General features: G+C 34.7%; 1 protein-coding gene across 2 annotated transcripts in view; it reads right to left on the bottom strand.

Annotated features, from left to right (window-relative positions):
• LOC117924878 (F-box/LRR-repeat protein 14-like) overlaps nucleotides 1-15023 on the bottom strand; it is a 36210-nt gene extending 21187 nt beyond the window's left edge. The window contains exons 1-11 of one of the 2 annotated variants that reach the window (XM_034843606.1): nucleotides 14882-15022; nucleotides 12863-13131; nucleotides 12641-12769; nucleotides 12345-12552; nucleotides 10933-11079; nucleotides 10263-10337; nucleotides 8894-8965; nucleotides 5165-5236; nucleotides 4489-4560; nucleotides 4285-4356; nucleotides 4052-4123 (exon numbers count right to left, since the gene is read on the bottom strand). In XM_034843606.1, coding sequence (XP_034699497.1) covers nucleotides 4052-4123; nucleotides 4285-4356; nucleotides 4489-4560; nucleotides 5165-5236; nucleotides 8894-8965; nucleotides 10263-10337; nucleotides 10933-11079; nucleotides 12345-12552; nucleotides 12641-12769; nucleotides 12863-13060 — 1117 coding nt within the window. In that variant the 5' untranslated portion in view covers nucleotides 13061-13131; nucleotides 14882-15022. Of the gene's footprint in view, nucleotides 1-4051; nucleotides 4124-4284; nucleotides 4357-4488; nucleotides 4561-5164; nucleotides 5237-8893; nucleotides 8966-10262; nucleotides 10338-10932; nucleotides 11080-12344; nucleotides 12553-12640; nucleotides 12770-12862; nucleotides 13132-14881 lie in introns of both variants that reach the window. The other variant, XM_034843607.1, reaches the window with a different exon arrangement.
• Nucleotides 15024-15172: the final 149 nt, after the last annotated feature.

Here is a 15172-nt window from a genome sequence, read left to right on the forward strand (position 1 = left end):
TTTCATGGAGAGCTCTATGTAAACCTCCTGATAAGACCTCTGCTATAATCTTATATAAACTTGTAACCAAGCTAATAGGTCTAAAATTTAAGATTTTAATAGTTTGACTCTTATTTGGCACAAAAGCAATGAAAGTGACATTAGTACTTTGATTTATTATCTCGTTACTATAGAACTCTAGAAACACCCTCATAAGGTCCTCTTTAATCACATCTCAGCACTCATGAAACATTGCAATAGTAAAACCATCAAGATCGGGGGTCTTTTCCTTGTTCAGTTGGAAGACAACAAGGCATACCTCCTCTTTAGAAAGGGAACAATCTAGCCCAATATTACTCTCCAAATATGGAACACTAATCTAAACCTTCAACCCTCCAAGAAACACATGAGGGTTTGGAGTGAAATCACTTCTCTTAAATACTTTCAATGTTGCTTAGAATAACCCCTCTTCAAATACCAAAGACTTTATGTATTTCCTATTTTGCCTTCCATTGGCCACTCTATGGAAGAACTTATTGCAATCTCCATCTTTTATCCATTTAACCCTAGATTTTTGTCTCCAATGAACCTCTTCCTTTAACAATAATCCCTCTAGATCCCGTTTCTTAATGCTCTCAAAGTTGAGAGATCAGGAGTCAAATTCCCTTCCTACTCATTTATATCAATCGTAAAAACGATTTTTTTTTCCTCTTTTAAATCTCCAGAAAAAATGCTCCAATCTTTCAACTTAGATTTAACGAACTTTAGTTCCCTTGTGAATTTATAACCTTCCCAATCACCAACTTAACACTCCTGCTACCAATAATTAAAATTTTCCTTAAATTCTAGATGTAGCAGCCACATATTCTCAAACTTGAATGGAGTCGGGCCCCACTTAAAAGGATTCGTATCCAGGTATATTAGGCTATGATTTGAGGTCCATCTAGGAAACACTTCTTAGAGACTTTGAGGGGAAATTTGATCCCACTCATTTGAGAACAAAAATCTGCCTAACCTCCTACAAATAAGAACACCTTGCATATTTGACCATGTAAAAGTCACATTTCTAAGAGGGGGATCTATCAACTCACTTGTTGTAACTGTTTTTGTCTTCATTGTCGATTATATAGTTGCTAATGATATCATTGAACACACCAATTCCATTTGACTTGTTACATGATAATGATCCATGGATTAGTATTGTAGATTTTCTGCCTAAAAGTGTCATTGGGAGTTGTGATCTGATAGAATGTTAATTCAATATCGTCATATTGTGAAGTTGAAAAAATATCATGACTGAATTCTTGGAATACAAGGTCGATGTAACCCAAAGTTGTCGTTAAAGATCATCTCTAAATACATTGACCCTACATTTCATAAGATAATCTATGTTCTTCAATTTCACAATTTAACAATATGAAATTAAAATTCTATAAGATCACAACTCCCAATGCACTATTAGGTAGAAAAATTACAATACTGATCCATGTATATCATCATGTAACAAGTCAAATGAAATTTGCATTCAATCATATCATCAGCTGCTTTAAAATAGATAATAGGTTGGTTATTTATTTTGTAATGTTGAAGGAGCATTATAAACTCTTTGATCTAATCTAACATTTGATCTTATATGGATCTTATAATTTTCTAAATCAGTAATGTTTTCAAAGTTCAAAAGAAATTACTACATAGGTTGATTTTCAATATCGTGATTTTTTTTTATAGATTCTGTTCCTTTTTTTTCAGCAATAGGTATCTACAATATACAAGAATTAAATACTAACTTGAAGCATAGTTTTTTTTTTTTAATCAAGTAGTAATTTATTCTTACCTGTTACATATGTCCTAGGTGGACATTAGTTAATATAAAACTCATCTTGGCACGATGAAGACCCTATAAACGATCAACAATGACTAATTATTTTTTTATATATACATTGAACTTTAGAATGCTTTTATTTATACCAAAAGAAAAATATCTCACCAATTTCAAAAGTACTAAGAATATTTGTATATTTTTTTTCCTTTGTCAATTGGTCGTTCAATCATAATACCATGACAAGAATTTTCGACAAAAACTGTAATCACCTGATGGATAGATTCTATCTCATAAATACAAATATTAAAAGAATTTGACAATAATACCTAATCCATGTCCTCTCATACTATCAATATTATAATATCATCTCTTACTTTCTCTACTTTATCTACATTTTGATTCGACTTCTTTTTAGCATATGTTTCTCTTCTCTTTCAACATATTTCTCTCTTTTTTTCTTCAAATAACATTGAATACCAACCTTTTCTTTTAACCTATGCTTCTTTTTTCTTTGAATAATTTGGTTCCATATTCTTTGTTTTGAAAATAAACAAATCCTAAAGCAATATAATAACCAAAATAATTATTAACAAGTTAAATTTTTGTACATAACAAATTTTAAAAGTGAATAGATAGTTGCAAAAAGTAGAAGAGAACATTTACCACAAAAGATAATTAAAAAAAATATTAAAAAAAAAAATTGTCAAACATAAAACACATAACTAAAGAAGATCAAATATATATCAATCATTGACATAGAAAATAATTAAATGTTCTAGACAATACAAAAATAAATAGAAATGATAAAGTTAATTATACCTTAACACAATATAACAATCCGAATAAAAATTAACAAGGTATATTGTTCTACATAACATAATTTTAAAAAGGAGAGAATCTTATAAAAAAAAATGAAAAAGAGAATGTTAGCCCAAGGGTTCTCCTAATCGGGTTTTGATGATAACAAACCATGGTTAAGTAACTAATTGGTTTAATGTTTAAGAATCTCAGGTATAAACTCGAAAATTCATCAAAGGACCAAATGGATACAAGATCGAGACGCTTAGAAGACTTGAGATCATAGGAAACTAATGTAAGATAAATGCATAAGTGCACTTAGGATTTTCATACGTTTTTATGCATCTTAGAAAACTCGGTTTATTCTTTAAAACGTCGACTTCATTAAAACCTGAGTTTTTAACTAATTTACCTTAGGCAAAATGTTTCAAAATTGGCTTACTAATTTACCTAAAGACCTTGCCTAAGTGTTAGAAAAGAAAGGAATCAAAAAATAAGTTTTTCGGGGCCAAAAATGCTCAACCGGTCGAGGCTATGGCTAACCGGTCAACCGATTGAGAAACTGGTCGAGGAAGGTTAAAAACCTTTTCTCTCTCCCAATAGCCTTCTCTTCCCGGTCGAGGTGATTCCTTTACCGGTCGAGGTCCGATTGAGGCAACGGTAACCTGTCATGCATTAAATGCTCCAACGGTTAGTGAACCGGTCGACCCCTAACTCGACCGGACGAGGTTGCCTTTTGCTGATTTTGACTCCCGAGCTTAGAAACCTATAAATTGAGAGCTTCACTTCATTTATTGATAAGAGAACAATTGCATTCAAAGCCTACCTACCTGTTCTTGATCAAAAAGCTCTCATTTATTTCATTGTGCATTAAATCACCACTTGCATAGCCTTTAGTGCACTCTTGTTTGTCATCCTAGTCTTGTCTTGTATTTGAGTCATCTTTAAGCTAGGTTGAGTGATTATATCTTGTAACAATTCGAATGTTAAAGCCTTCAAGAGGGTTGAATCTTGAAGAGGTTGTGTAAGAGCCGATTGGAGCCGGAATCCAAGTGTAAGAAGATTGGAAGCTTGGTTGAAGCTTCAAGTTAGTGGAACCCTCACTCGGTTAGGAGGTTGAGGAGAGTGGACGTAGGCAAGGAAGTGTCGAACCACTATAAACCCGAGTTTGATTTCTCTAAACTCTATCTCTTTACTTTGCTTATAATTTGTTTAAATTTATTTTTTTGATAGGATATAATTTGTTTAAATTTATTGTGATTGAAAAGTTTTTTAAACACTCAATTCACCCCCCCCCCCCCCTTTTTGGGTGTTTTTCTTAACTAAGCATAGCCTCTGTTTTCTCAAAGAACATTGGCAGAATAAGTAACATAGAAAAAAAGTTAAAAGATAAAACAGACAACTAAAGAAGATCAAGAGAGAGGGCAAGAGAGGGGCAGAGAGAGAGAGAACCTTTCAGATGCACCAAACATGCATCAGTTATATTGTTGAATCCCATGTTTAACACCTTCAAATTTTTTAATCCTGCAGAGATGAAATTGATGCAATATGCAGGATTGTAAATGAAAAAGAGAACATTGCAGCATAAGTAACATAGAAAAAATGTTAAAGATAAAACAGACAACTAAAGAAGATCAAGACAGAGGGCAAGAGAGGGCAGAGAGAGAGAGACAGAGAGAAAGAACCTTTCAGATGCACCAAACATGCATCAGTTATATTGTTGAATCCCATGTTTAACACCTTCAAATTTTTTAATCCTGCAGAGATGAAATTGATGCAATATGCAGGATTACTACACAACAATGAGAAATAAAAGAAATAACATATTTCCAATTTGAATGTCCTGAATGACACAGAACAATCCAAAGGGTCATTGAAGTGCCACTCACCAGAAAATTTCTCACATCCAACATCAGATAAACCGCATCTATTAAGATTTAAGTATGACAGGGCAACAAGAGCTGCAAAAGAAACAATTATGTTACAGGTTACAATATGAAAATGGCATATTCCATGGTGCTGATTGATCCACCATTACAACGAAAAAACCTAATTAGTAAATCATGGTTTTGCAAAAATATTAAGATGATTTCATTTGCCAAGAACTTTATTCTTTGGGGAAAAATCAGGAAGATGACAAAATCCTTAGTCTCTCATTGATCTCCCCAGAAAATGGTTATATTTCTAAACAGCACATTTATATCAGTAGCCGAAAATTCCTCATATCTGTACTAACCCAAGTAAAGTCCCAAAGGCAGTCTATTGACAGAAACCAAATCAAGCAAAGCACACATATGCTCAGTTTTTCTTCACTAAAAGAAATGAACACATCTAAAATCTAAATCTCCAGATTTTCTGTATGGTAATAATGATACATGACATTCACCACCCTCTTATCTAGACTATATATAAACTAAAATTATACAAAAGACTTAAGTTCCAAGGGAGACCGATATTAGCTTCCAATTTTCTAGCAGGATTCTAAGAATCATTGTCAATGGTATCATATTAGATAAAGGATTTTAAGAATCATAAAAAGGATTATGCATTTAAGATAAAGCAGACCTGATAGAGAATCCAAACATGAGGTGGTAACATGGCATCCTTCCACATCCAACAACATAAGCTTGCATAAACCTGTAATGCATAAAAACAGATCTAGCTACTTGAGCCTGGAGGAAGATTAAAGAAAATGACAGATTAATAAAAGTGATTCAAGAATTGAACAAGATTCCCTACCAAGCTTCTTGATGCATGGAGGAGAGCTTACTTGTCCATCGAGAATACAGTTACCCAATTCCTAATTTAGGCTTGTTTAGCACGTATACTGGTTTACTACCTCTTGATTCTTAAGATTCCAGTGGAAATAGCATTTGGGATTCAGAAAGTTCTGAGGGGTTTCTCTAATTCCTGGGTTGGGAAAGTCATGGAAACCACTTTGTTGGGGCCGTGTTTGTTGGCCTAAATCTAAGGAAGGCCTAACTCTTGGGGAAATTTCTGTGCAGAATAAAGCTTTCAAGGGAAAATGGATGTGTCAGTTTCCTAGACAGAGAAGCTCCTTATGGCAACAAACGGTTACGAATATTTATGGTTACAATAATAGGTCGGATGCCCACACTATGGTTAGATATTAACAACATTGTATAAAATCTATAGCCAGGTTTTGTTTGTCATATTTGTCGGTTGTTGATGAATTGTATATCCATTTTTTAGAGAACATTTGATGAGGAGTGAAAGTATATGTTCGGGCGCATGTCACTCTTCAACTTGTTCCTTTTACCAGACCCTCGTAAAAGCCAATACTCTTTTTCATTCCCTTAAGAAAATTTCATTTGGAAATCTTAAGTTCTATCAAAAGTCTGGACCCTTGTTTGGTGGCTATGAGAAGGCTAATACAATCAACTTTGCTTCAACTAAGAAGGCCCTATAAAACCATCAACCAAGAGTATTGGTTTTGTGCTTAAGAAATGGGGAATCAATAGACCACCTCTTTCTCCATTGCCCATTTGATCCAGAGTTATGGCAAAGTTTGTTTTCTACAACTAGGATCACGTGGATGGGACTTAGAAACATTGTTAATAAGCTATTTATCCCATTCTAGGGGTTTGGAGGAGTAGGGAGAAATCTATGGGGGCTCATTGAAGCTGTCATGAGAGTTATTAGGTCTCACGAGAACATCAGGATATTTGATTCTAGGAGAAGATCTAAATCATGGGAAAATATATGTTATCTCACACCTCTTTGGATGTCTGATCACCGAGTAGCTCTTAAGGTTCTGTTTAATATTTTCTCAATAGAATAGTTATCACTCCCATAGGATAATGGTGGTTATTAATGCTCCATAGTTCCTCCACCAAAGAAACCTCAATCTAAATTTGAAAACCGCTTTTTGAATAACCAAATCCAGACAAAGGCTAGAGGCCTTTTATAAGGCATAACAAAGGCAAAATTGTTAGGGGCTTCTTAAAGGCAATAGGATGCGGATTTGCAATCAAAAAAGTGATATTTCCCTCGATAGAAAGCTAGATAATGGTGAAAGAGATTGGTGCCACAAATTTTATGGTAGAGGGGGGGTTTGATTACGATACATTCTAAGGCTCAACAAAGGCCATAAGCACATCATTTGGTGGATTATGCACAGCTCTAGAGACATCAAATTTGTCTGTTTGGAAGTATAGAGGAATTAAGATGTTAGGGGCTTCTTCGAGGCAATTGGATGGGGATTGCTATCAAGATAGGTTTTGGCCTTTATTGGAAAGCTTGACATTGGTGAAAGAGATGGGTGCCACAAAATTTATGGTAAAGGAGGATTCGACTATAATGCTTCCTTACATGACAGAGGATCATCAATGGCTATCAAGATATCATCATTGGCTACACTGGATTATGCACATCTCTAGAAATTTTGGATGTTTGGTTTTTGAGAGCACAAATCAGAGGACAAAAAAGGCTGATAGGCTAGCTTCAAAAGGAGTCATTTCCTCTACCGACCTCATTCTAGACTTTTGTCTCCTTGAGCTCCTCTTCTTTTTCTTCTCTCATCCTTTTATGGATTGTCACCACCATGCCCACCCACTCACAAACACCAACACATGCACACCGAAAATATCATCATTAGATGCATTGGATCATGAGCATCTTGATATGCCAAATGTTTTTTTTCCCCTTTTTTTGTTACTTTATTTTTTAGGTGATAGTTTAGATGGGACAATAGAAAAGCCACTAGGCTAGCTACAAGAGTAGTCCTTTCTTTTCCTGACATCATTCAGACTTTGGCCCTTGACTTGTTCCTTTTTCCTTTTATTCTCTTTGTTCTACTGATATAAATCATCCTCTAAACGATCTCTCATCCTTCTTTGCACATTTTTCATGCACAATTTTATTTTTTTTGATAGGTTTCTTTGGACATTTTGCATACACAATCCTAGTGGTTAAAAGCCTAATAACCAAGAAGCAGATTCAAAATTTTTAAAAAGATGGAATATGAAAATGCACAGTACAAAAAATTACCAGAAACCAATGGTTGGCCATAGATGAAAAGACTTACAATTGATATCGGACAAATGCAAGGATGATTCCAAAAGTATCATAAGAGAAGACAAAGCTCCACACACACACAAAATCCTAGTGGCTAAACCCTTAACAACCAAGAAGCACATTCGTGGCTGAAATGAAGATAGATTAAGAAAATTCATAATACAAAAATTACTAATAGGCAATGGTATACCATAAAGGAAGAGACCATAGATGATGTTATACAAAGAGAAGAATGACAGTGAAAGCACCACAACAGAAAACAAAGCTCAGCATAGATGAGTTAAGTGATTAATTTTTATGCACTAATATGTCATAGAAATGCAAAATACCATTGAAGCATGGTGACTTGGATAATATAATATTCAACAACTTATAAGCAAGGCAAAGCATCATTAAAGCATAGAAACCAAAAGAAATCACACAAGTCATCCATCTGTGTCATATACTTGCATCCACCTGAAATATATATGTCACATTTTGCACCAGACAAGACACCATTTTTGTCAGGTGGCTTCTGGAATCATCATTACAGAAATGCATGTCAGAAGCAGCATGGATGACAATTGAGGAAGCAAGAGGGAATAAACACAAAAGTTACCCATTAGATGAATAGTCAACTTGGAAATCACTTAGATGAATGGTTTCAAAAGCATAGGCAGTCACTAGGCGAATACATGCACAAACACACAAAAGGGAAGCGCTGCCGTGTACACAATATTAGAGGCACTAGTATTAATCAAATTATCATGTTTATTTGCACCATGCAGATCCTTAGCAAATGTCTATCTATGAGAAGGCAAAGGGGAGTGTCTTACTAGAATAAGCAGCCAAATACATGTTATTAATGATAAGCACCACCACCACATATCCATGTCAAAAAAAATTAAAATACTTCTTTTATGGAAATATAACCACTAATCCATCACCTGCAGCAGATATACCTAATAGGGAACTTTCAAATAATCCCATTTGCCTCAGAAGTTCAACCCAAACATTTTGAATGAACTAAACAATCCAATCCACTTTTCTCTTTTCAGTTTTTTAAAGGTTTTTTCTGTGGATGATTACATATCCATGTATAGGTCTCTGTTTAACAGCAGTGCAGAAAGTTATGCATACACACCAAGAAAGAGAGAGAGAGAGAGAGTCACATTCTTATTAAGATGTGAAGACAAGGCAAACTCATCAGGTAATATTACATATTATGGTATTGTAGTAGCATAAGACAGCAACAAACAGACTAAAAGTAAAATGTACCTTTCAAGTAAGAAATTCCAATATCTGTAATGTTACTGCAGGACATCTGTAACTCCTTCAAGCTAGTAAGTCCTGTAACATTATAGAATTGAGTCTCCATAAATCTGACTCAAAACTGACAGTTTGCACAATAAACCAATCTTAAGTTAAATTCATGCCATATAACTCTATCTATCTTCAAAGACCATCTTAAGCGTATATCCACTCTCACTTTTCATACAGTCAGACTTCCTCTAAATTCCCCTTTGGTGACAGTTCTCAACCCTGATGGAGTTCAAGTTGTGCATCCTGCAGAAGGACTTTTAAGAAGCAAAGCATGGCCCATACACAATTCACATTTATATTAAATAATGCAAATCATGACATAATTATTCATTCTGCTATAGTGTCTTCAAATTGGGTAGGCCAATTTATCATTTACAGTGGTCAAATTTATTTTCAACCATATTTCCACCAGATTCCCCAGTTAATTGGAGGCAAAAATCTTGAAAGGTAGTGATAAAAATTCAACAAGAACGTAATGCTCATGACTTGCTGGAAACAAAAATTTTAATTTTGAAACCGTATGGAAAAAGAAACCAAAGAAGAAAAAAAACTAAAAACAAAACAAAAAGATTAACTGACGAGCAACTCTTTTTGTGGCACTTCTAATATTTTTTGATGGCAACTTCAACAACATTTCATTTCATGGATTAAAAGGGAAAATGTGTCTCGAATGTTGTGTGATTGATTTTTTTTTTTTTTTTCTTCAACTAATTAAGTCCATATCTATCAAATTCAACAAAAAACAAAAAATATAATAATATAGGATCAACCAAGCCTTGTGGTACAAAGCATTAGTTGATCAGAGAACATGTTCATAAAGAAACATATCTAAAATCAGGATGTTGAATTAGATGGAAGGCAATATAATTAATAAGACGGAAATATCACAATAAATTCATTAGTCAAAAGGTTGAGGTAGCAGCAAGTGGAAATAAAACAGAAGGAATATGTTAAGATGGTTTATCCCAGCACAAACCAACAGCTGCACCGATGGAACTGATATGATGTAGGTTAGGTTAAAAGAAAAAACATGTTGGCATACTACTTGAAAAGAAGGAATTGGACTGCAATATTCATCCCCAAAATTGCCAAAACAAGGTTATATAGTTTTGATATGCATGTGATGACAGAGAGACATGTCTTCCAATGATACAGAGGCATGTCTGCAAATAATTTAAGTTTCTAAATTCACATAGTTTATTAGGTTGCATCGCATGTGTCAATTGAATCAGACTCCACAATATAAAAAGGAGTGTTTGATACCCAAAGGGAACAAATCCTAATTCATTCTCTTAACAAAATAAGTATGAACCACAGACGTTACCTGAAAGAGCCTTCAAGTCTGAATCTGTAATGCATTTACAATATCTGATGTTAAGTGACTCCAGCTTTGTTAAACCTATAAAATAAGGGAACTATTATGGTATACTGAAGCCAAATCAGATATGGCCCATAAGGTTGACAAAAGATGATTGCATGAGAGTTTAACAGCATTATATTAATGGCTAATGTAGCAGATCCATGAGGCAAAGTTCATATGAGGATCTGCTACTTGGATTGTTAGTCTATTACAATCAAATGGATGAATTATTACAAGGCAACCACCAGTTGGGCCCTTGGTGCCAGAATTCCCCTCAACAACCTCTTTGCCAAACCAAAAGTGAAAATTAAATAATTGGTCTGTCCCATTTCCCTAACTTATTAGCAAAGACAAATACACATGTAGTGGCACACATGCCTATTTAAATCAGAATCATAAATTCATTTTGTAATTAATACACATGATCATCAGAAGATACGAAATTTTCATTCCCTTCAAGTACCGCATATTCTTTTTTTTAATTCTTTGAGAGCAAGAAGTGCAATGCTTCAAATAATATATCAAAACAATCTGAGCTTAAACCCAGAAGAAAGAAAAAATGGTGATGTGAGCCTTGCAAAACATGAAACAGAAGTTTATTTAGCCAATCCCAAATGGTTGGAGAATAACAAACCTTTAAGATGAATAAGTCCACCATGAATCGAAGAACACCTTTCCAGGTCCAACTTTGCTAGGTTAACTAAGCTGGAAAAGGCACGCATTCCTTCAGCAGTAACAGTGTTGCTCTTTTTAAAACTCAAAGATGTCAAGTTTGAAAGACCTAAACACAAGATAATGATCATCCACATTACCCACCTAAAGGGATTATTGAAGTGATAGAGATAAATAGAAAAGAAGAGGAGAAAGAGGCACAGAAGCAAAATGTGTGTGATTCTAATATGAATACATTTCATTTCCCAATCTTATTGGAAAATAGTGCAACAGAAACAGCATAAAATCATGAAGAAACTAAGTGATGTCCCTCATATTTCTTCATAAAAGTTGAGCAATTTTATAGATGTAATTAAATCATTACAAAGAAGGATCTATTTCAAAGAAGCATAATAGATCCTTCAAAGAAAGAAAAGATACAAGGAGTAAAAAGCCGCACTCTTATATATAATGTTGGACAACCAATTTTCCTAAAAGCTTAAGCGGCCAGGATTTAGGAATGTATATGCATGTGGAGAAACAGATAGATATGTAAGAGGTAAATAAAAATGTAGTGAGGTTCGAACACATGACCTCCCAACAAAAAAGGCTCCGATACCGTATTGGACAACCAATTTTCCTAAATGGTTAAGCTGGCTGCTAGGATTTGAACAGCTACTGTATTTCATGCACTCTTAACATATAAATACAGAAAACAATTCCAAATAAAGGAGCACGCCCTCTATGAACAGCAGTCCCCTTCAAATATCCAAATTTCTCCACCATAACTCTCCTTCAGTATCTATTTTTGTTCCCCAAAAACCTCCACAGCCACTCTTTAAGCAGAGATTTGTTTAGAGCAACCAATTTCTAACATTGAAACCACCTTCCTCAGGGGGGGGGAACAGAGGGTGAACTACTTAACTGGGGTCAGTCCCACGAGGAATCCAACTGCTTGACTAAGGGCATTGAATGAAAACATGTAAGGCAGCTAATTCATGTTTGCTAAATCAAAGAGCTAAGAGGGTACAAAATTGCAATCTAGATCTCAGTTGAAGGAGTAGGCACCCCTGAATTGTGCTCAAGAGGTCATTTTTTATTTTGACTTAACCAACATGTGAACAGTATTGAACTAGCCAAGGAAGTGGCTCTGAAATTCTGAATGCAAAGAGATGCACAAATATGTAGATAATTAATTTTGCATGGGGAAATTGATGATGAGAACATGGAAACACGTCAAAGGGTATATGCATTTATAGCACCCAAGGAAGAAAAAAAAATTCGCTCCCGGGCATAGATTTGGAATATATAAATGGGCATCTACAAAGATCAGGAAACAACACAATTTTTTCCTACTAATATAACCAATGTAGACACACACACAGAGGGTATTACCACTAATATTTTTTAGACCGGCCTCTGAAATTTGATCACAGTAATTGAAACTAAGCGCTTGGATGTTTGAACAATCTTTCAGGAGACTCAGCCCATCGTCTGTAACACTGGATCCAGAAAGATCAACAGAGAGTAAAGACAAGCCTTGTGAAGAAATAATATCCATCCAGCTGTCATTCACTTCAGGATATTCTCCCAAATTAACATCCTGCAAAAACAAGACCAAAAGTCAAAAGTAAATTTGGTCCACTAAAGGCTGATATCAATGGAAGAACAGAACACCTCTAAGATATCACCTGTATAGCACAATCTCGAAAAGCTTCAAGAGAAGCAGAAGTAAGACAATGGGAATCCACAAATTTGTCGAAGATTTGTTGAGATATATCCCTTGGCAGCATGGAAAATTTGGTATATCTATCAATGTCCTGTCCAGGTAAAAGAAAGATAAGGTTTGGCATGAGATATAAAGCCATAAAAGAACATGATCCTAAAACAAACATGCTAAAGAGAGCAAGCACCTCGCATATTTTATGAATGCATAATTCCATCAGAGACGGGCAACTTTCTCTTCCTAACTGGCAATCTATAACAGGCCGAGAAAAGGAGGTTCTCAACCATTTTGAACTGCCACTTTTGCCATACCTCCCAGAGACCTGTATCTGCACACCATCTTCATCAACCTGTTGGTCTCTCTTCCTTGAACAAACTCCACCCATTGAACGATGTGCTTGAAAATTACCCGTTTGATATCATGAAACATGCATCAGAATGATATGGAACCCCATTTCTGTACACAAAGGTCAGGGAAAAGGTCAGGGAAAGCACTCCACTTCACACTATAGGAGAAATAAAGGGACAGTACAGCATAGTAAAGTAATTGGAAAACATAAACCCTACACAGATGCCCATTAAATATCACTTTTAACCATATTTTACACATAAGAGGATTGGTGTAGTTGTGTAACAGTTGCAAATTTTTGCAACAGCAAGCCATCCATGTGAAGGACTTCTGCATGTACCAACTATCAAAGACCAATGACCACTCATTTGCTAAAACAAAAGATATTCACCAACAACAAAATACTTACTTGGAACTGTTTCACAGAACTGGATTCTTACACCCATTTCACAGACAAGACACTATATAATCAATATTAGGAGTTATCTGCTATGTTTGGTTCCAATAAAGTACTTAAGGAAAGAGAAAAATGTCAAGGAAAATGATTTTCCATTTTAGGTTTTACTATGAAAAATTAGAAAGAAAATCAAATATGATTAAAGTTGGTTAAAAATTTATGCATTTTCAAATTATTTAATGTTTATATAAAAAAGATAAAATAAGTGAAATGAATTTGAAATAGCATATAAAAATAATTTATTGACTTTACATCTATTATTTATGGTCTTTAACTTTTTCTTTCCTTTTCCTTTTCCTCTCGATTTTCTTTTTCCATGCATTTTCCCTCAAACTTTCTGGGAACCAAACATAGCCATCAAGTATTTCATACTTAGCAATATGCCAAAGCAACCCTTTTTCAGGTGAAAGTATAAAAACAAACACAATGAAGTTATCCATGTGCATATTCTCAAAGGCAGAGGCAGTGAAATAAAGTATAAGGAGAAGCGCAGATGTAAACCAAATGCTAAATAAGCAAATAGGCAAATTAGGAACATCTTACTATTTCCATTTTAATAGCTTAAACTTAACCAAGCAAAAAACATGAAGAAGAAAGAAGCAGGTTTATGTATATTGAAATTCAAACCAGATGAGTCATTAACCAGAATATGTGAAAGAGAGGACCAAAAAACAAAAGAAGAAGAAGTCAGAACCCCAGGTGAAACCACATCCCAGAAATGAAAAGGGACTGTAATCAATCATCAACTCAAAATTGCACCTAATGTCACAAATAACTTAGTTCAAGCTTTGTTGAAAACAATTTATTTATGTAGTTCAAATCTTTAGGAAAAAAAAATAGTTAGTCAAAAATAAGAAAATCGGTATCATCAGAGGCATAGAACACACATCCACCATAGTAAACCAAAAATCAGAAAACCAATACCATCAGATGCAAAAAGTCCTCATATGGACGGCCACACCCACTTCTGTTTATCAAAGAACTAGGAAAACATATCTTCAACAAAACAAAATTTTTGTGTATTAACTACGTCTCGTACTGAACTGAAAACAGAGCTTATACGTCAATGTAAATTGTAACCTTTTCCATATCAACTACCAAACAGTGCTGAACTTGAAAAGGCAGAGAACAAGAAGGTTAATTTCAACGTCACCTTTTCCATATTAAATCATCGTCAAAATAAATAAATAAATAGACGTATATATAACAATTTGGCAATTAACAGAATTTTGTTCACAGTTTCGGAAAAAAGAAACATGACAAATCACAAGACTCAGATACCTCCCTCCTTTCTTTTCCTTCCTTATTTTACTCCGTTTTCTCGGAAACCAAACACAGAACATAAGGTAAAAGGAAGACTCAAAACCACCAAAAATTACGACAAAACTTCCAAAAGAATACCTGAAAACGGAACTCTCTAATCAAGTGGGAAAAATCAAGAGATAGACGGCTTAGAGTTTGAAACGGTGGAATTGTTGGGGGAAAGAGAGAGAGAGGATCAAGTGAAAGGGGAGAAAAAGCAGTGCAAAGAAGAAGAAGAGAGAAGGAACCGAGAGGAGTGAGAATGAGCCGTCACCGAACCGGAGTACGAACCGTCTGATATTTGCCACGTGTTTTTGGTTAATGGACTTTGGATAAGTGAGAGGGGAAGGTGTGGGTCCCATGTCCGGCCTCTTTTCCTCTTATTTATTC

Source organism: Vitis riparia, chromosome 11 (genome assembly GCF_004353265.1).
Source record: "Vitis riparia cultivar Riparia Gloire de Montpellier isolate 1030 chromosome 11, EGFV_Vit.rip_1.0, whole genome shotgun sequence".
NCBI lineage: Eukaryota > Viridiplantae > Streptophyta > Magnoliopsida > Vitales > Vitaceae > Vitis > Vitis riparia.